The 20,341-nt window shown below is 37.4% G+C and overlaps 1 protein-coding gene across 2 annotated transcripts in view; it reads left to right on the top strand.

The window, feature by feature from the left end:
* Positions 1–20,341, top strand: part of scaper (S-phase cyclin A-associated protein in the ER) — a 325,667-nt gene that overhangs the window by 120,298 nt on the left and 185,028 nt on the right. For both annotated transcript variants that reach the window (XM_059946644.1, XM_059946645.1), the window contains exon 21: positions 1,224–1,360. In XM_059946644.1, coding sequence (XP_059802627.1) covers positions 1,224–1,360 — 137 coding nt within the window. The remainder of the gene's footprint in view (positions 1–1,223; positions 1,361–20,341) is intronic.

The following is a 20,341-nucleotide window of genomic DNA, read 5'->3' as shown; positions in this document are numbered from 1 at the left end:
TTGTATGTGACCATATTAAAACTTTAAATTTCTTAAAGAAAGCTTAAATAGCACAGTAATGTTTCATAAAATGCTGAGCAACCAGGGAACTTATACTCAGAGTATAACTTGCAACTCTGAAGTCCCAAAGCAAAAGCAGACAACATGGCTTTGTCAATTAAAAATCACCATGTGACATAGCAGCGCCCAAGATAGTTTCAGATTCAACCTGTAATTATTTACTGAGTTAGTGGAGTTTGCATGAATTTGGAATGTTTTTCTTACCTTTCTGTAGATCAGGCAGCATCTGCGGAGGGGAATAATTAGTCAACATGTTGAGCCCAACCCCTTCACCAAGATAGGAAAGGAAGGAAGAAGACAGAATGTTGGTGGGGGGGGCGGGGGTTGGAAGCAGTTGATGGGCAGTGAGATCAAGGGAAAGAGGTAAGAAGGAGCCAGAATGGAGAATGAAATTTAATTTCTCCTCCATTTTTCTCTTTTTCCAGTTCTCCTTTTCCATTTTCTCTTGAGTTCCTCAAGCACTTTGTGTGTTGATCTGGATTTCCAGCATTTGCAGAATGTCTTGTGTTTGTGCCATTTTTCTGTATTTTACATGTGCAAATGTATTTGCTATTATTAAGTGGTCCCTTTGCTGCTATTAGTGATTGGAAGTTGAACAGTAACATACTTAAAACAGGACTGATTTAACTCCTGAATGAAAATTCTAAACTGAATTAATTGGTGCTATATATAATTCTTTTTACATACAATTTCTGAAGGTATCTCATGTTGGTATTTAGAAAATATTTTAAATTTTAAAAGGTAATGGTTGTTGTTGTTGTGACATAGCTCCATTGGTTTGGCACATCCTATTGTACACCATCTTATCCCTCACCTTAGTTACATCTAGCTTTCTTTCAGTGATAATTGCTTAGTGACAATATAGTGGAGCTCTTTTTGAGGTATTAAAAACCGTTTTAAGCATGGATTGTAATTAAGACCAGCAAATTCTGCATATATGAAAACTTTTACCTAGTACCTCTTTTATTTAAAAAAAACTGTGGATCAGTTCCACCAGATGCCTTCACACATTGGGTCATCATGGTGCTTTCAGAGGTCTTAACAACTGACTGGAGTCATGACTAACTATCCAGATGTGCTGCACAGGATGGGACTTTGAATTGCAGAAAAGAGGGAAGTTTTTTTTTCTTGGCAATTAATGTATTTATATCTTTTTCCATCAGGAACATCTATCCTGCAAGAAGTACATTACAGATGTTGTAACTGAGACCTGTGTGCATCCAGAGGTATCGAAGGATGCCGAAGAGAAACAAAAAATCAGAAAGAAGGCAAAGAAACTTCGCGCTCGCATGAACTCGAGGTAATGTCAATATGATACTGTTATTGTTCTTCTAGAGAAAAACAAATTGCCTGTTCTTGTTTTAAGGAGTCTGAAGTTATTTGTTTCCTGGGTTATCTTAAAAAATATATACTGATTAGCCTAATTTATAGCCACTTTCTGTGATTGGAAAAGAAAACTGAAAATCGATCTAGAGCCCTTGCTTTCACCTGTTAAGAGCTTTTCTCATAATTGGCTGCCAGCGCCTGGCTGAAACTACAGCTTCTTCCAGGGTGCCTTTGTATGTTTAAGTATGTGTAAACCATGCCTATTTTTCTTTCTAGCTATTGATTTTTAAATGAAGTATCAAAGAAAATCAATAGTAATCAACAAATAGAAGGCACTATGCAGGAGTGTCACATCCCAGGTCTGAAGTTTAATTAATTTTCTTGCCTGTCACAACAAGGTAAAAAGTTAGGAATGCCCTGCAATGTAAAGTGAGTTGTCAGCCCTGTAGTTTGTCATAGGCTAGGAAAGTGATATTTGTGAATCAGAGTGGTGCACAGAATGTTGTCTTATGATTAGTTGTTGCCATCCTGCTTGCCTTATAGATAGACTGTCACCTGTTGAGGTTATTTTGGTTTGAGACATTACAGAAGCAAATGACTTTGTATTATGTTACCCTGGACTGATAGAAACAGATCCTCAACATGAAGCAGTAAATGGATTTCAGAGTGAATGGTGACATGCACCATACTTAAATCCTGACAGTCTCTTTTCGTGTAGATTCATTCAGAATTCTATATTGCTATTAGTCCCTTGTGTTTAAGCATTGGCGAATAAAGCTTGGCTTTCCGAGCTTCACTCCTGTTTGATATGTGAAATTAAGATGTTTTGATTTGTATTGTATTTTGGCATTTTTTTTAGTTTTGTTTTCTTGTCTCTGTCAAGTTCACCTCTGTTGATAGAATATGTAGGCAGCTGTCCTCCTCCCAGCCACAGGCATCTGCTTCCTTCATAATTGATCCAGTAGGTAGGGGGTGAAGGGCATTGTTTAAACATTGATTTTATTTTCTCCCTTACTTTGCTGTTGTTCCAGATCTTTGTAAATACATAGGAGACTTTGGAATACTCTTCTTTGACATTAATGGATATAAAATTGAGTTAGTAAGCTAGTTTTGCAGTAATTGTTAAAAAAAGTTTAATTTCAAGCAAAACAATAATTTAGCAATGAATGTTGTTACAGTGCAACAAGTGGTAAAAATAAGCAGCAAAAAAAAATCTAAATTGTGAATTAAGATTACCTAATACTCTAAATGATATAAGTTGATCTCAGTTTACTTCGCAGTTGTAGTTGCACTGGATCTTAAAAAAAAGTTGTAACTAATATTTCAAAGCCAGTGACAAAGACATTAGCATCTCATTGGCAAATTCAGAGGCCATAAAATGCTGGTCTGGAAATAGAGGTTACAATACAAAGTCCTTGTTTGTGTTTGAAAGTTCTTGCTGGACTGAAAAAGTGGGAGTTTTATTTGCATCTCGAAGCGTGTTTACCCAGTCCTGGGAAGATTTGAAGCTCAATCAAGGAGACTAAAAGTCAAGTTAAAGTTGAAACAAATTTATTGTCAAGGTGCATATATGTCACCATGTACTACCTTCAGATTCATTTTCTTGTGGGTATTTACAGAAAAATAAAGAAATTCAATAGAATTTATGAAACCTATACATAAACAAAGATTGACCACTGTGCAAAAGAAAACAAATTGTGCAAATAAAAAAAATACTGAGAACATGAGTTGCAGACTCCTTGAAAGTGAGTCTGTAGGTTGTGGAATCAGTTCAGAGTTGAGGTGAGTGATGTTATCCACACCGGTTCAGGACCCTGATGGTTGAGGGGTCGTAACTGTTTCTGAACCTGTTGGTATGTGTCTTAAGGCTCCCATACCTCCTAATGGGGGATTCTTGATGATGGATGCTGCTTTCTTGCAGCAGTGCCCCTTTGGAAATGTGCTCATTTGAGGGAGGGCTTTGCCTGGTATAGACTAGCACCATATTGGCAAATTCAGAGACGACAGGTTGCAAGTCTGCAAATATAGGTTGCAGTACAAAGTTATTTTTCTGTGTTTAGAAATTCTTGGTGGGGTGAGGAAGTAGGAGTTTTATTTGCATCTATGAGTGCTTACCCAAACCTGGGAATACTTGAAGCTTGATCTAAGAGTCTAAAATGGAAAGTGTTCCACTCCTCATCAATACATTGCAGGCATTTACAGAGATTAAAGTTAAATTTTCAAGTACATGATCAGATTTTATCCAGATTTTGTAAAATTGTTGCGTCTGTGTCTGAAAGTTCTGGGTATAGGGTTGAGCATGGATTCAAGGCTAAAATGTTAACACATGATTGAACAAGCAATGCACTTTTCAAGATAGCATCCTTTGGATTAGTTTGTGCCTCCATCTTCTGTTCAGGCAAACATAACAGATCCAGGATAATGATCATAGAAAGTTAGGGATTTGTCTTGATGTCCTGGCAAACATTCTAATTTAAGCATGCACAAACAAAATCAGATTAATTGTTTTTAAGTTTTTTTTTATGGATGTCTGCTGGATTACCTACATACTTCACTAAAGTTCGAATAATTTATTGAATGGAAATTTTAAGCACCAAATGCAAGAAAAGATTTTATTGTGAAAATTTCAGAGTTCACTTATTATCTTGCAAATCAAGTGTTGGCCTTGCTGTGTAACCCACTGACTTAGAATTAGATCCAGAAATTTACATTAAAATTCCATCAGGTTCAGTATTATAATCAGGAAAAGGATTTGCAATCTTTCTGATTTGGCCAGTGGGTTGGTCCATAAGACATAAGAGCAAAATTAAGCCATACAGCTCATCGAGTCTGCTCTGCCATTCCACCATGGCTGATTCTGGATCCTACTCAATCCATACACCTGCCTTCTTGCCATGCCCTTTGATATCATGAGCATTCAGGAAGCTATCAACTTCTGCCTTAAATATACCCAAGTACTTGGCCTCCACCGTAGCCTGTTGTAGAGTATTCCACAGATTTACCATCCTCTGGCTAAAATAAAAACCTCTTTACCTCCATTCTAAAAGGTTACCCCTCAATTTTGAGGCTGTGCTCACTAGTTCTGGATACCCCCACTATAGGAAACGCCCTCTCCACATCCATCTTTATCTAGTCCTTTCAAAATTCGGTAGGTTTCAATGTGACTCCCCCTGCATTCTCTCAAGTTCCAGTGAGTGCAGGCCTAAAGCTGCAAACACTCCTCATATGTTAACTTCTTCATTCCTGAAATTAATCTTGTGAACTTCCTCTGGACTCTCCAATGACAACACATTCTTTCTGAGATACGGAACCCAAAACTATTGACAATACTAAGTGCAGCCTGTCTAGTGTCTTATAATGCCTTAACATTATCTCATTACAACAAGAGAAAATCTGCAGATGCTGGAAGGGTCTCAGCCCGAAACATTGACTGTACTCTTTTTCATAGATGCTGCCTGGCCTACTGAGTTCCTCCAGTATTTTGTGTGTGTTGCTCAGAGTTATTTCCTTGCTTTTATATTCTATTCCCTTTGAAATAAATGCCAACATTGCTTTTACCTCCTTTACCACAGACTCAACCTGTTAACCCCTCTGGGAGTCTTGCACGAGGACTCCTAGGTCCCTCTGCACCTCTGATGTTTGAACCTTCTTCCCATTTAGATAATAGTTTGCACTATTGTTCCTTTTACCAAAACACATTACTGTATTGTACATTTCCCAACACTGTATTCCATCTTCCACTTCCTTGCCCATTCTTCAAATTTGTCTAAATCCTGTTGCAATCCCATTGCTTCCTCAGCACTTCCTACCCCTTCACCTATCTTTGTTTCATCTGCAAACTTTGTCACAAAGCCATCAATTCCATTATCCAAATCATTGACAAACAATGTGAAAAGTAGCAGTCCCAATACTGACCCCTCAGGAACACCACTAGTCACTGTCAGCCAACCAGAAGAGACCCCCTTTATTTTCACTCACTGCCTCCTCTATTCATGCCAGTATCTTTCCTGCAACACCTTAAGATTTTATCTTGTTAAATAACTTATCAAATGCCTTCTGAAAATCCAAGTAAATAACATCCATTGCCTCTCCTTTGTCCACCCTGCTTGTTCCTTCCTTGAAGAACTCTAACAGATTTGTCAGGCAAGGTTTCCCTTTACAGAAACCATGCTGACTTTGACTTATTTTATCATTAGTCTCCAAGTACCTCAAAACCTCATCCTTAATAATAGACTTCAACACTTGCTGAACCTCTGAGGTTATATATATATCAGGATGCCAGGGCCATCCTAATTCCCTAAATGGTCAAAATTTTAAAAATCAATATTGTGCTCCAGAAGTATTTCTGTCCTTTTAATTTGCTCATCTTTAATTCCATAATAGCCACAAGTGCAACATTTGAGAACATTTTATACCACTTTGCAATCCACTGCTGGATTTTCTTGGCATAATGGATGCAAAAGGTTAGCGAAATGCTATTATAATGCCAGCAACTCTCATTCAATTCCACTGCTTTCTAGAAGGAGTTTGTACGTTCTCCCTGTGACCGCGTGCGTTTCTGGTGAGACTAAAAGTTTATTACTCCAGTAACCACTGCTTATTGTGATGCATGCATACTAGAATCTGAAATATTGGTCTATCGATTGATCCTGCTCAAGGGACACGTACCTCTGGGTATCTTGGCTATAGAAGGAAGAGTCTAAATACTCCATACGACATTGCCATCAATTTTTGTATTAAATGGTATGTTTCATTTGGTGACCCTTTCTAGAGTATTTGAGTGCCTGTTGTCAGGTGAAAATAGAATTGGACTTGACTGTGTTCAAATGACTTCTCATCATGACTATATCTAAGCTCACTTTTTAAGACCGAACATATGGGTAAAATATTAGAACTTTATCTGCTCCCTTAAAATGCATATTAACATCAGTTATTGATTTCAGGAGAAATTTGCTGAATATACTTTATGTAGCAAATACCTGTGTATTTAGTCCAAAGCATTCCTTAATTAATTTGTTGCTTATCCAGATTTCATTGTCCCGTTTTAACCAAGCATTATTGTAAAAGCATATATTGAAATGACAAACATGAGAAAATCTGCAGATGCTGGAAATCCAAGCAACACACAAAAATGCTGAAGGAACTCAGTAAGCCAGGTGGCATCTTTGGGAAAAGGGCAAACAATCAACATTTTGGGTCATCTCAGCCTGAACTTCAATTGTTTATTCTTTTTCCATAGATGCTGCCTGACTTGCTGAATTCCTCCAACATTTTGTGTGTGTTATATTGAAATGACAGTAGCTTTTTGGCCTCTGTGCCTGCTCCTCTATTCAAAGAATTATGACTGATCTTTTACCTCAGTGCATCTTCCTTGCACAATCCTGATGTCCTTTGATTCTCTTAATACACCGAAAAATTGTTCCAATCATTCCCTGTCAATGCTCTGTCATATTTTCCATCTGTAAAGTTGCATCGTCTTCCTAATTTAACCTATTTATTCACTGAGTGATATGATAATTTTCTTTTAATAAAATGTATTGTGGAGTCCTTTTATATTGGTATATAATAAAAAAGATCACATAAAATAAACTTATAAAATAACTTGCAATACCTGAATGATTGTTGGTATTAAAATTAATACCACAGCTAAAATTAGCACAGAGTGGCAGCTGGAGATCAGATGTGGCTCAGTGATGGGTTGCTTTATGTGCTTTTTGGTGTTTACATTAGTTTATGAAAAATGTAGGTCACTTTGACCCAATGCTCCTAAAACCGGGAGACCAATGGAAGATTTAGAGGGTCGTGCCTTGACCTTCAGTCCTGTAGGAACTATCTCATTGCCCAGAAAATGAAAAAAAGCACACTATAGATTTTTCTTATGAGATTAGGTTTGTCTTTACAGCTGAACTTGGGTCCTTTCATTAACTGGCACCTTTTGTAAATGATTGAGTGAATGAAATGCATTCACTGTGAAGAAATACTTTGAATACATCAGCTGTTTGGAGAAGAAAAGCCTGTGATGCATTGCTTTCAGCTGGCATAGTCTGATTGCCTGATGAAGAGATGCTTGCAAACTCCTTGTGTGAATTTTATGAATTGCATGTTTTCCTTTCCATTTATATTTATTTCCAAATGCTCCCTTTAGGCTACATTAAAATAAATGTTGTTTGAGTGCCGTGATTGTGGCTGTAAAGCATTTTCCTCATCCTTACTTTTAAACAGATAGTTATTGCAAGTTCATTGTGTCCTTCTGTTTTAGTCAAAATTTAAAACGGATTTGGAAAGAAATCTGTCCTTGCTTGCTTCTGGAAACAGCGCACTTGCATATTGGAAATTCATTCCAACCACTATGTGCAAATTTAGCATATGCGAGGGAGAGATTTATTTAAAGATTAGCTTTATTTGTCACATGCACATCAAAACATAGGTTAAGGTGCATCATTTGCATCAACAACCGATACAGGAATGTGCTGGAGGCAGCATGCAATTGTCGCCATGCTTCCAGAGCTAATTTAGCATGCCCACACCTTACTTGGTATGTAAAGTGCAGGCCATTTACTGAGGCAGCAAGAAATAGAGTGAGAGTCCATAGAAGGAAAGCTAGTCCCTGTGATGGGCTGAGCTGTGTCAACAATTCTGCAGTTTCACACAGAGCATTTGCCATCCAATCAGAATGCTTTCTGTGGTGCATCAACAAAAATTGGTAAGAGTCGACAAGGTAATTTCTTCAGCCTCCTGAGTAAGTAGAGGTGTTGGTGAACTTTCTTGGCCATGACATCTACGTGGACGTGGTCACACCTAGGAGCTTGAAGCTTTCAACCTCAACACCATTGATACAGAAAGGATCATGTGCATCTTCTCCCTTTCTGAAGTCAGTGAGCAGCTCTTCTGTTTTGTTGACATTGAGGCAAAGGTTGTTGTCATAACACTATGTCACTAAGCTCTCTATCTCCTTCCTATACTCTGACTCATTGTTATTTGAGATGCAGCCCACTACAGTGGTATCACCTGCAAACTTGTGGACTGAGTTAGAGTAGAATCTGGCCATATAGTCATGAGTGTGCAGGGAGTAGAATAGGAGGCCGTGGACACAACTTTGTGGAGCACCACTGTTCAGAATTATCGTAGCAGAAATATTTCTGGTTATTCTTACAGATTGTAGTCTGTTGGTCAGAAAATCAAGGATCCAGTTGTACAAGTTCTAGATTATAGTGATGTTTGCTTGGGATAATGGTACTGAAGGCATACTATATTCAATAAACAATAGCCTGTACAGATTGTCTAGAGATGTGTATATGGTCATGAAGATGGTGTCTGCTATAGACCTGTTTTAGTGAATTGCAGTGAGTCAAGATTGTCTGGAAAGCTGGAGTTGATGCACATCATGACCAGCCTCTCAAAGCATTTCATGATGGTAAAATGTTAAAGCCACTGGAAAGTAGTCATTAAGGCACTTCATCGTGTTTTTCTTGGGTAACAGGATGATAGTGTTCTTCTTAAAGCAGGAGGGAACCAAAGCCTGAAGCAGGGAGAAGTTTAAAATGGCTGCAAATACCCCCGCCAGCTGATCCACACAGAATCTAAGGACATGGTGAGGGACAATACCCAGACCCAGTGCTTTCCGCAGATTGACTTTCCAGAAGACTAAACTTGCGTCAACAATGGTGACGTTGTTTCAGATGCACTGGAGACTGTCCAATACATAGTTTCCTCCTGTTAGTTAATTATTTCAGGCTTTTAATTACACTACTCTACACTGGTTTAGACAATGCACAAGATACTCGACTCCTGTAATTGTACTATAGTACTTAACTGCAATCAAATGTTAACTTGTGTGATATGTTAAGTAATATTTAAGAAAATCCTATCTTAATAAATTTCCTGAAAAAAAAACTACAAACTAAGCTTAGCCATCATTACAAGCACACGGTGAGCTTTGCCTAAGTATTAGAATGCTGAGTGTATTCGTATCCCTTCAGCTGCTTATGAAGCAGTGCATGGGATTGTTAAAATATAGGTGCAAAATGTGCTTGTGTGTTTTTTGAAAGGGGGTCTAAGATTTAGTATTTCAAAGAGCCTATGATCAGTACCAGGTACTGTTCTGCTTTAGTTGAGATGGCCAAACACCTTAGTGGATAATCTGTCGCATTGTAGACAGGGTAAATGAAGGGACGGGCCATGATGAATTGAATATTATCATGTCTGCTTGACAGCTTTGTGATCTCACTGACCGCTAATATTTATAACCAGAAACCATTTAGCCAGAGCTGTTTGAAGAATAATATATTGCCCAGCAATTGCACCAAGTTTAACCCCTGTCTTTATAAAACTGTCAGCATCTGTGCCTGCAATATCGGATTCTCAGATGTAAAATGATGAGCCACCAATTGAGCCTGTGAACAGAACAAAAGGAAAAGGAAACATAAGGGTGTAGAATTAGGAGTTGGGGGGGACTTTACTTGTTTGGTTGTTTTGTCACTTCTCACTGTTTATTGATTTATAATGTCCAATGTGAAGAGAAAAGTAAGAATGTTGGCCTATTAATGTTGACTGAATAATGCAAACACCATGTTGAGTATTTCTAAGATCTCTAACCTGCCTATTTATCCAATTAAAATGTTGAGAGGGAGAGAATCTCAAACTGATTGCAATTTTTCCAAATTTATTACAAACCTGCAATTTAGTAGAACTTTCTCTTATACTATGATACAATTCTATTTTTGGATGACAAAAATGTAGCTCTATTTCCACCACCAGAACTGGTTTGAATGATGTCTCTGAGTACAAATTGCTAAGCCTGGAAAAGAAAGGTAAAGTAAGTGACAAAAATGAATACAAGTGTGACTGTAATTTATTTAAAAAAAGAAATTATTGGAACTGGTGATCTGAAGTCCAAATATAAGATGAATCTAGGCACTGAAGAAATCATTCTCTTCACCTTTATGTAAGTAATTGCTTGTGTAAAGGAAAACTGAGAGTTTTGATTGTGAAATGTTTAGGTTAAGATGAAGTTATTCATGAGAAGATCCATTTGTTTTTTTTAAAAAAACAATAGTAGACTCTCATCTGGTTTGTGCTTGATGAGGCTTCTAGCCAAATCACTTTGAATTCTAATAAAATGTACACTTCCCATCCTTCGAAAACTTTTAAAAATATTTTGCCTATTTACTTTACAAGTAAGGTAATTCCCAGCAGTGAAGTGAATGAGCAGTTTTTTTCTGTAGCGTTGAAATGTTGGCAGAACACTAAGAGAACTTCGATAGTGAAATAGGATGTTATGATTCACCTGAACTGGTAAAGAGCAGCTAAATATTTCATCTTGACAGGACCTCCTACAGGGAAGCGTTCCTCAGCACTGCTCTAAACTATCAGTCTAAATTTGGAGGAGCTGTCAAGTTAAAATATTTAGATGCTATTTACTAATACTGGTGAATACATAATGTCCTATGGCACTATTTGATGTTCCCTTGCCTTGCCAACACTTTCTTCAACCAACACTTTTTTTAAAAAATCCATTAATTGCTCATTTGCTTCACTACACTTTGAGAGGCATACTATACTGACTTCATTTTCACTCACATAGGTTAACAAACCCTTGTGCGTACAGTACTTGATATTCACAAATAAAAACCAAACAAAAATGTAATTTCATGCTATGATTATGTGGCTCTAAAAAGAATGAGCTCATTGAAAATTATACCTCAAGTATAAGGAGAAGTGAAGAAAGGTGAAAGAAGATTGGGGCGAAGAAGTGTTTTGGAAGTTGGGAGAAGCAATAACTTTGTAGTTGTGTGAGAAATAAGGTACAGTAACATTGGATAACTGATAATATGCATCTGAATAACTAAATGAGTGGCCTGGTCTAATACTGCAGTACAATTGGAATAGTGTTAGAAATGAATGTAAGCATAAAAGTGGTGGCTGTAACAAACTTGTTGGGCAACTGCTTAGATGATTCAGTACTGAAGTTGAGAAAAGTAACAAGAAGTCTATGGTTGCTATTCTGGATGAAACTTCTTCAAAAGCTCTGAACAGAAGGCAACTTTTCATAGAATCGTGCAGTGCAGAAACAGGCGCTCTTGACCATGCAAACTGCGATACCTGTCTATGCTGATCTCGGTGGTTTGCTATGCCCTTATTCCTGATTTCCCTTCCAATCCCAATATTTGTCCAAATGCCTTTTAACTGTTCAGTCTGTCTCTACAACCTCATCTGTCAGCCTCACTGCAGATAACCACCACTGTGTGAAAATCTTTTTTTGTAATTTATTTTTTTATATTGAAGTTCATCATCAAACAAACATTTCCATGTATGAAGTCCAATGTGTTTTAAGATTTGACAACCCTTTATACATGCTTGAAATGATTCTACTACCATTATCTGAAATATATGCTTTTCTAAAGAGCTCTAGCAAGCATGTATTTGCCTTGGTTACATTTTTAAGCGTTTTATTAACATATTGTCGCATCTGTAAATACCGATAACAATCTTGTTTTTCTAATAAGTGTTTCTCTTTAACCATTTCAGAACTGAACAGTGTTCCTTCTTTCATTATGTTGCAAAGAACTGTTATTTCTTTAGCTGTCCAGCCCTTAAATCTAGCGTCCAATTTATTTGGTGTAAAATCCGAGTCATATGCACACCATTTACGAATTGCAATATCTCCTTCTAGATTATATTCTTTCATAATAGTTTTCCATATTTTAAGAGTCAATTTCACCCATGGGTTATCAATAGTATTTATGTACCTTTGCAGGTTGTTATCAGCCAAAATTGCTTGTATGGGGTTGGGAAGTACCCGCTCCTCAATGTTTTTCCAGTGAGCGTCATATGATGGGTTGCACCAACATATCACAACTCTCAACAGTGCTGCAAAATAATAATCTCTAAGAGAAGGTAGGCCCCATCTCCCCTTTTCCTTTGCTAATTGCAAAGTTTTGAGACGAACTCTAGGCCTTTTACCCTGCCAAATATACCTTGATAACATCTTGTTCCATTCATTGAATTGATTTTAATTAATCTCTATTGGTAGGGTCTGAAAGAGATATAATAGTCTGGGCAGTATATTCATTTTAATAGACTCAATCCTTGAACTGAGACTGAAAAAAGGAATCAGGTTCCATCTTGCCACATCTTCCTTAATTTTTTTATATAAAGGCTGATAATTACATTCTGATAATTTTGCCAAATCTTTTGGCATAATGATGCCCAAATATTTGAAAGACTCTGTGTGCCATGCTCAGGGGTATCTACTTTCAATTTCTTTTATATAAAGGCTCTACTTTCAATTTCTCTCCTCTCACCCTAAACTTTGCACTCTGGTTATAGACTCCTCTGTCCTGTGGAAAAAGATACTGAACATTAACCTTATTTTGTGCCTTTCATACATTTATAAATCTGCGTAAATTCACTCCTCAAATTGTTGTGTGTCTGAGAATAAAGTTAGCTTCATCTCTGCTGAACTCCATTCCAAACAACATCTGGTGAATCTCTTCTGTGCTCTGTCTATTCTTAATTACATGTTAATGAGATTAATCTTGTAAAATAGCAACTACAGCTGCACACAAGTAGCCAAAGTGCAGTCTGATCAATGTTTTATACAGCTTCATCATGTCATCCCAACCCATACTCAAAGTCTCATCCTATAAAGGTTTGTATACCAAGTACCTTCGGAGAACTTTGGAGCTGCATCCCAAGGTCCCTACCATTTACTGTCTGTGTCCTACTAGAGCCTGTCTTCCAAATGCATTACTTCATACTTTTCTGGATTAAATTCCATCTGCTACTGCTCTGCCCAGCTGCACAATGACAATCATTAGGTGATCTGTTTCACTAATGTTTTGTCATCTGTAGACTAACGGTGGTGGGGGAGAGGTGGCAGGGACATTGTAGCGCAGCAGTTAACACAGTGCTTTAGAACACCAGCAATTAGGGTTCAATTCTTGCCACTGTCTGTAAGGAGTTTGTACTTTATCCCCATGATTGTGTGGGTTTCCTCCAGGAGTTCTGGTTTCCTCTCAAATTTGAAAGACATACAGGTTGGGGTTAATAAGTTGTGGGCACACTATGTTGGTATCAGAAGCATGGTGACACTTTGGGACTGCCCCAGCACATCCTCGGACTTTGTTGGTCATTGACACCAATGATGCATTTCACTGTATGTTTTCATGTACATTTGACAAATAAAGCTAATCTTTATCTTAAATCTTTACTAACAAGACCACCTACATCTCATCCAAGTGAGCACAGGTTCATGTGGCACCACTTATTACAGACCTCCAACTCAAAAAATGCTTCCAACTATCACTACTCTCTGTCTCAATCACCAAGCAATTTTGGATACAATTTGCTGATACAGCTCAGATCCTTTGTGCCATACATTTCTGAAGTAAGCTACCATGGGAACTTTGTCAAAAAACTTTTTGAAGTCCATGTAAATGATAACTATTGTGCTGCCTTCGTCAATAGCCTTAGTTGCCAGAAAGTCAGATTTGTGAGACATGGTCATGCTGACTCCCTCCAAAAAGTCTTTGCCTTTCTGTGTGAACATAAATCCTATTCCTCAGTCTTTTCCAATAATTTCTCTACCAGTGATATCATACATGTCTTTTTGAATGCGTTGTTTTCTATTTCTCTGGCAAAAATCTGTATCAGAGCTCCAGTAAACTCCTGAGTATCTGTGGTCTTATACCTTTGCAGTATTTACCTTGCTTTTTCTCCAGAGATCAGTTTATTAGAAGCAACAAATAACAAAAAGGATCTTAAAATTATTAACACAAGAGAGTCTGCAGATGCTGGAAATCCACAGCAACACATTCAAAATGCTGGAAGAACTCAGCAGGTCAGGCAGCATCTTTGGAAAAGAATCAACAGCTGATGTTTTGGGCCAAGACTCCTCATCAGGAATGGAAAGGAAGGGGTAAGAGGCCAGAATAAGAATGTGTGGGATGGGAAGGACTACAAGCTAGAAGGAGATGGGTGAAGCCAAGTGGATGGGGGAGAGAGATAAGTAAGAAGTTATGAGGGGATAGTGGAAAAGGTAAAGGGCTGGAGAAGAAGGAATTTGAGAGGAGAGTGGCCCATGGGAGAAAGGGAAGGAGGAGGGGCACCGGGGGAGGTAATAGACAGTTGAGGAGAAGAGATGAAGTAAAGGGGGCAAAGTGGGGATTTGGAGAAAAGAAGAGGGGAGTAGGGCAACCACTACTGGAAGTTGGAGAAATCAATGTTCATGTCATCAGGTTGGAAACTACCCAAACCAAGCATGAGGTGTTGCTCCTCCAACTTGAGAATGCCCTTATTGTGGCAGAAGAGGAGACCATGAACCAACATGTTGGAATGGGATTGGAATTAAAATGGTTGGCCACTGGGAAACCCTGCTTCTTGCAGATGGAGCAAAGATGCTTGACAGAGCAGTCCCCCAATCTATGTCTGCTCTCATCGATGTAAAGGAGGCCACATTGAGAACAGCAGATACAGTAGACGAACCCAACAGATTTGCATGTGAAGTGTTGCCTCAGCTGCAAGGCCTGTTTGGAGCCCAGAATGTAATGAGCAAGGAAGTGAATGGACCTTGTTTCCACTGGTAGGCATAAGTGCTAAGAGGGAGATTAGTAGGGAGGGACGAATGAGCAAGGGAATCACAGAGGGAGCAATCCTGCAGAAATTATCTTGCTATGGTGTTGATGCCAAGAATTAACATTATTAATAGAATAAGCTTCAAGCTGCTGTAATCTTGCCACTTTGCGAAGTTGTTGACAGGGATCGCCGTTTGTCATTGTGAATGTGCCTTAATATTAAGTGTTCCTCTTTTCTGTTATTATCTCTGTGCCCTCAAACACTAGATTACATTCTTCTATAAATCCTAAAAGAACAAATTCATATTAAACACTTGAATCTTAAACATGTATTTGTGGCTCAGACTTCAGGTTCGCATTTGTCTTTATTTTGTATTAAGGAAATTAAGAAGATGTACTTGGTGATTCCATGTGTCTGTTGTTTGACAGGGTCGTGGTCTCCCCGGGTCACTAGAAGGCCGTGATCCTCTGTCACCTTATTAAAAAGAGCTGTTAAAGCTGACACTGGTCATTAGCTTTGTGACATACTATCACGTTTTTCACTGCCATGCTGTTTGCACCCCCTGTTTTTTCCCTAATCAATACTGTAAAGTGTGACTGATACATAGAGGATACCTTTCAGAAAATTACAAGGTAATGATTCTGTCATGGGGTTCAGATTACAGCATAACCTGTGAGGGAAAACATGATAGCTTGTTACCCCTCTAGTATAATATCACATTACTTAATATGTAGTGAATTTACTTCACATTTTATAAAGCTGAGAAATCTTGATTTTATGATGGCTACACTGCCATCAGCATAATCATCTTTTGATATCAGCCAAAAATACATGAGCTTTATATAAATAAGCTTACATGAAATGGTGCTTCCATGTCTAGTACTGAGTATAAAGTGTGATGTGTGGTATTCCTTTACACTTCCAAGAGAATCCTGCATTTCTACAGGTACTGTCTTGTATTCTTTCCTCCATAGATACAATTAAAAATGTGTTTGGATGTTTTTTATGAAAAAAGAAGAAATGTTGCTCCCCCACCAAAAAAGGTGGTTATCAAAGATTAGGAAGTTGCAGGGTAAGCCTGCAAGAATCTCAATTGTAGGACACAGAATGACCACCTTTTATGTTGTTCTTGATAGCAATCTTTGATAATTCATTGCTCATGTATGGTTTCAAATCAATTTGACATTTTGATAAAAAGCTTTCCTCCCACAGATGCTGCTTGACTTGCGGGTTAGATTGTTTGCCTGTTCGTATTCCAGCATCCACAGTCTAGTATCACCAGCCTTAATAATTTGGCCTTTAGTTGCACAATTGCTACATCTACAGACTCCTCTCTTCATGTCTCTCCTCCCTCAATCCCCCTGTTGCATTCTCTTGCCGTTTCTCCCAGTAAACTTAAAAAGAAGTTGAAATCCATGTTGATGACCACATGACTGAAGTGAATTTATCTACAAATCTAGATGTAGTAAAACTTATTTTTCAGTATTTTATAACATTTAGCTTCAATAAGCAACATTGGGACATTGCCAGACATTATCCTTTTAGGACTCCTACATTATTATTTCTGCTTTAAAGTGACTATGACCTGTTGTACTATTAATAAAGCTCTGCTCCAAACATGACCTTTTTTCTTTCCTGTTAAGTAATGGACTGCAGAACAAGGTAGTAGATAAATATTGGTATTTCTTAACAGGAACCCTGTGCTGCCAGTACTAACGGTGCTTTCATCAAACACTTTCTCAACCTCCCACTGCCATGTTCCACATGCAGTTTCCAAGTAGATGAAGTAATGGGATTATGAGCAGAGGAATTGATGGTGTATATGTAGATGATCTGATGGCATTGCTATTCCTGGTCCAATAACTGTTCTTTGCAGATTGCAAAATCTAACCCAAGACAAACTATCATTAACCCAAAAAAGGGGAAAAATCCACTGGATAGAAAATGTATGATCAATTTGTATCATGGCTTGGAGAAGTGCATTCAGTCTTTTTTTTGTAGGTGAAAGGGTTGAATATGGGGAGCCTACATGTTTTGTGTTATCATGAGTATTCATTTAGGGAGTGTGAGGCTTTTGTTTATAATGGCTTTAACTTTAAATATTACAGTCGGGTGTAGTAATGCATGACTCTGTATCTTTTAAACCTGTCAGAAACTGTACAAGATGCAGTCCAGCTAATTTTTCTGGCTAATGGCCATTTGCAAACCTCAAAGATGTACCACTGAGTTAACCTAATTATAGAGGGCTTGATGATCAAGAAGACAATAGAAGTTGTGCAGATCAAGTAGAATTTACTTTCTCAAAATTAATCTACCGACTCCTGATATTTGAGATTTTTTTCTTTTTCCATCCTTTCCCCAAATGTTATCAATTTTTTTTATGTACCATTTCTCTAAAAAAAAATTCCATTTGCTAACAAGAGAAAATCTGCAGATATTGGAAATCCAAGCAACACACAGAAAATGTTGGAGGAACTCAGCAGGCCACGTAGTATCTATGGAGAAAAGTACAGTTGATGCTTTGGGCCAAGACCCTTCAGTGGGAGTTTTCTCCATTGATGCTTCCTGATTTCCTTCAGCATTTTGTGTGTGTTGTTTTGCCATTTGCTAGTTGGTTCACAGGGATCCACTGCATCCTTATGTAAGTACCAATATGCATAGGTTTATACAATGGATGTTAACAATTTTGGGGTGTTAACAAAACTGTTCAGTAATGATGATTGCAGTGCCTTTTATTCTGATCTTTGCATATTGAATCTATGAACCCTTCTTAACTAAGTATTTAAATTTCTCAATATTTTCAGTTTTATTGATGATTTCAGTGATAATTTCTGGAAGATATTCATCAGATATTCCATGCTTATAGTTAATGATATCATAAGATCCTTTAAAAATCTCATCTTAAAGTCAGCTGCTTGACTATTTGACACTCACTACTCTGAAGTCAAACAAGCCTATCTGTTCAGATATTATATTCTCATATGTTCTTATAACATAGGAGGAGACCTTTTGTCCTACTGAGTTTGTTGGCTTCATGGCATGCCCAGTTCCCTGTAACCCTTATTAGATTATCTCCCCAGTGATTGTGTTAGACCCTGAATTTTATGTTTCTTTGTAACATGTGAAAGGAGTGCACATGTTTTTAGCTTGAAGTTTGTAAAATCTCCAGGAAGCCAGTCACCAAATATAGAGTTCCTTTTTCCCGAGTCACCTTGTCACTTTATCATTTCCTGTCTGAATCACCTTATGTACAGATACTGCACCTAGTGTTACTTTATGTACATACAATGAATCTATGTATGTAAGCTAATCTATGTACCCACACTCAACAGTTACTTCTACATTTTGTTTTCTAGAATTATTTTTGTATTTGTATTTATTGCGTTTTATGCTTATTGTATTTTTTTATGCTGCATCAGATCCAGAGTAACTTTCATTTTGTTCTCCTTTACATTTGTGTACAGAAGAATGACAATAAACAATCTTGAATGTAGTGTATGCAAGTTATAGCAGAGGAAATTGTGGAAATGAAATAGGCCAAAATAACCAGTTCTTTAAGTTCCACCCAACCCCTTTTCAATCCTTTTTGGAAGCAATAACCACACATAAGAAAATGTTTAACAATCAGAATTTATTTCCAACTCCAAAAGTGAAGTGGCCAAATTCTTGGAATATTCTACAGAAATTAATCGAACTGTATATATTTTTTAAAAAGTTTAAAATTTCCAAAGGTTGGCAGTGAACAAACAGTCATGTTGAAAAGGGTGTTTAATCATTGCTGTCCATCATCATATCCTTAAGTCTCAAGCTTAAACAGATATTCATACAGTCCCATTTTAAAACAATTTGCTGTTTTTACTGGTAGCCAATTCTGCAACTCTTGGAGAGATTTAACATTAATATTACAATTTCCTCCCTTCTCATGAATCTCCACTTTTAATACCTTTGACTTGCAGGACATCTGCTTTCTACGGCAGTATCTTGTTTTCAATCCAAGATGCATGCATATGGAATAACTTTGCCTGCAGTGTCTTCTCTCAATCTTGTAGGAAGGAATCCAAACGTGTCTTTATCTTGTTTGTTAACTAATAAAAAAGACTTGTATATTTCCCTCAGCATGAGATGGATTTTAGTGAGTGCTTGGTATTCTGGCTTTTCATATTTGACAATTTCTTTTTGAATCCAAATAGATAGGGTGCAAGAACAATATGTCAATCATCATATGAATTTTGGAGCTATAAGGATTTCAGTTATTGCTTTCCTATATTGTTAAAACTTTGAAAAGTGGTGTATATTGATTCTAATAAACCCATCAGTGATCTGTATGTTGGTTCTTCACTCTGCAGTGGAATAGACATAACCCAATCCTCAAAAAACTGAAATACTCCTAAAAACTCATTAATTTTTTGAAACACTGTTAATGCTTCTATTATATTTGTGTATAGTGTGTGGTTTGATCTAATAGCAGGCATAATGGCGTGAGGCAAGTGCAGTAGGACAATTGAAAACCCCAATAGTTCAATAAAACTGGATTATGTACAGGTGCATAATGTGCCTGGAACCAGTACGTTATCATCTCTTCCACTGTTAATTCAACCCTTTTATATCGACCCAGCTTACTAATTCTTCATAAACACTAGAAATTGCTGTAAATCCAGAGCAACATACACAAAATGCTGGAGGAACTCAGCCGGTCAGGCAGCATCCATGGAAATGAACAAACAGTCATAGTTTCAGGCCAAAATCCTCCTCCTGATGCTGCTCAAAATTTCTCTCATAAAGATGAGAAGTAGATTAATCCTGGTTTTTAGTGATATTTGTGTTTTCTTTTTGTTATGAGTGAGACACCAACTTTTAAAACTTGAGTTTCTGAACTCCCAAGTTGTTTATGACATTGCAGTTTGGCAATAACAAATGTTCCATGGAGTAAGTTGTAATGAAACCATCTCCCATTGCCCTGTGTTACATAAACCATCTGGAGTAGTTGGTTACGTCAGGCCTTTAAATATTTTGTGGACTAGTAATATATGATGGACAAAGCTGTGGTTTCTTTTCCACAAAAAGCTGTTTTGTAATCATGGATATACCTTGAATATGTTGAAGACTTTTTTTGTAAATGTTTTCAATTTCCAATATCATCCTATAGGTCAACATGTGATTAAATTAGCTATTGAAAAGTGCTATGCATGTCATGATTTTGAGATGCTTTTTATTTATCCTGTGGACTCTTCGGTATCCTTGGTGACATCAGCTAAATGTGCGCTGCTGATCATGAAATCACAGCACAGAAATGGATGGGGTAAGGCCTATCTTGTCTTTGGCTTTATGTATCCACTCCAAATATTTGACAACATGATATTGTATCGCTTACATTGAACAT

Source organism: Hypanus sabinus, chromosome 21, assembly GCF_030144855.1.
Source record: "Hypanus sabinus isolate sHypSab1 chromosome 21, sHypSab1.hap1, whole genome shotgun sequence".
Classification (NCBI taxonomy): domain Eukaryota; kingdom Metazoa; phylum Chordata; class Chondrichthyes; order Myliobatiformes; family Dasyatidae; genus Hypanus; species Hypanus sabinus.
This window is presented reverse-complemented; position numbering and strand designations above follow the sequence as displayed.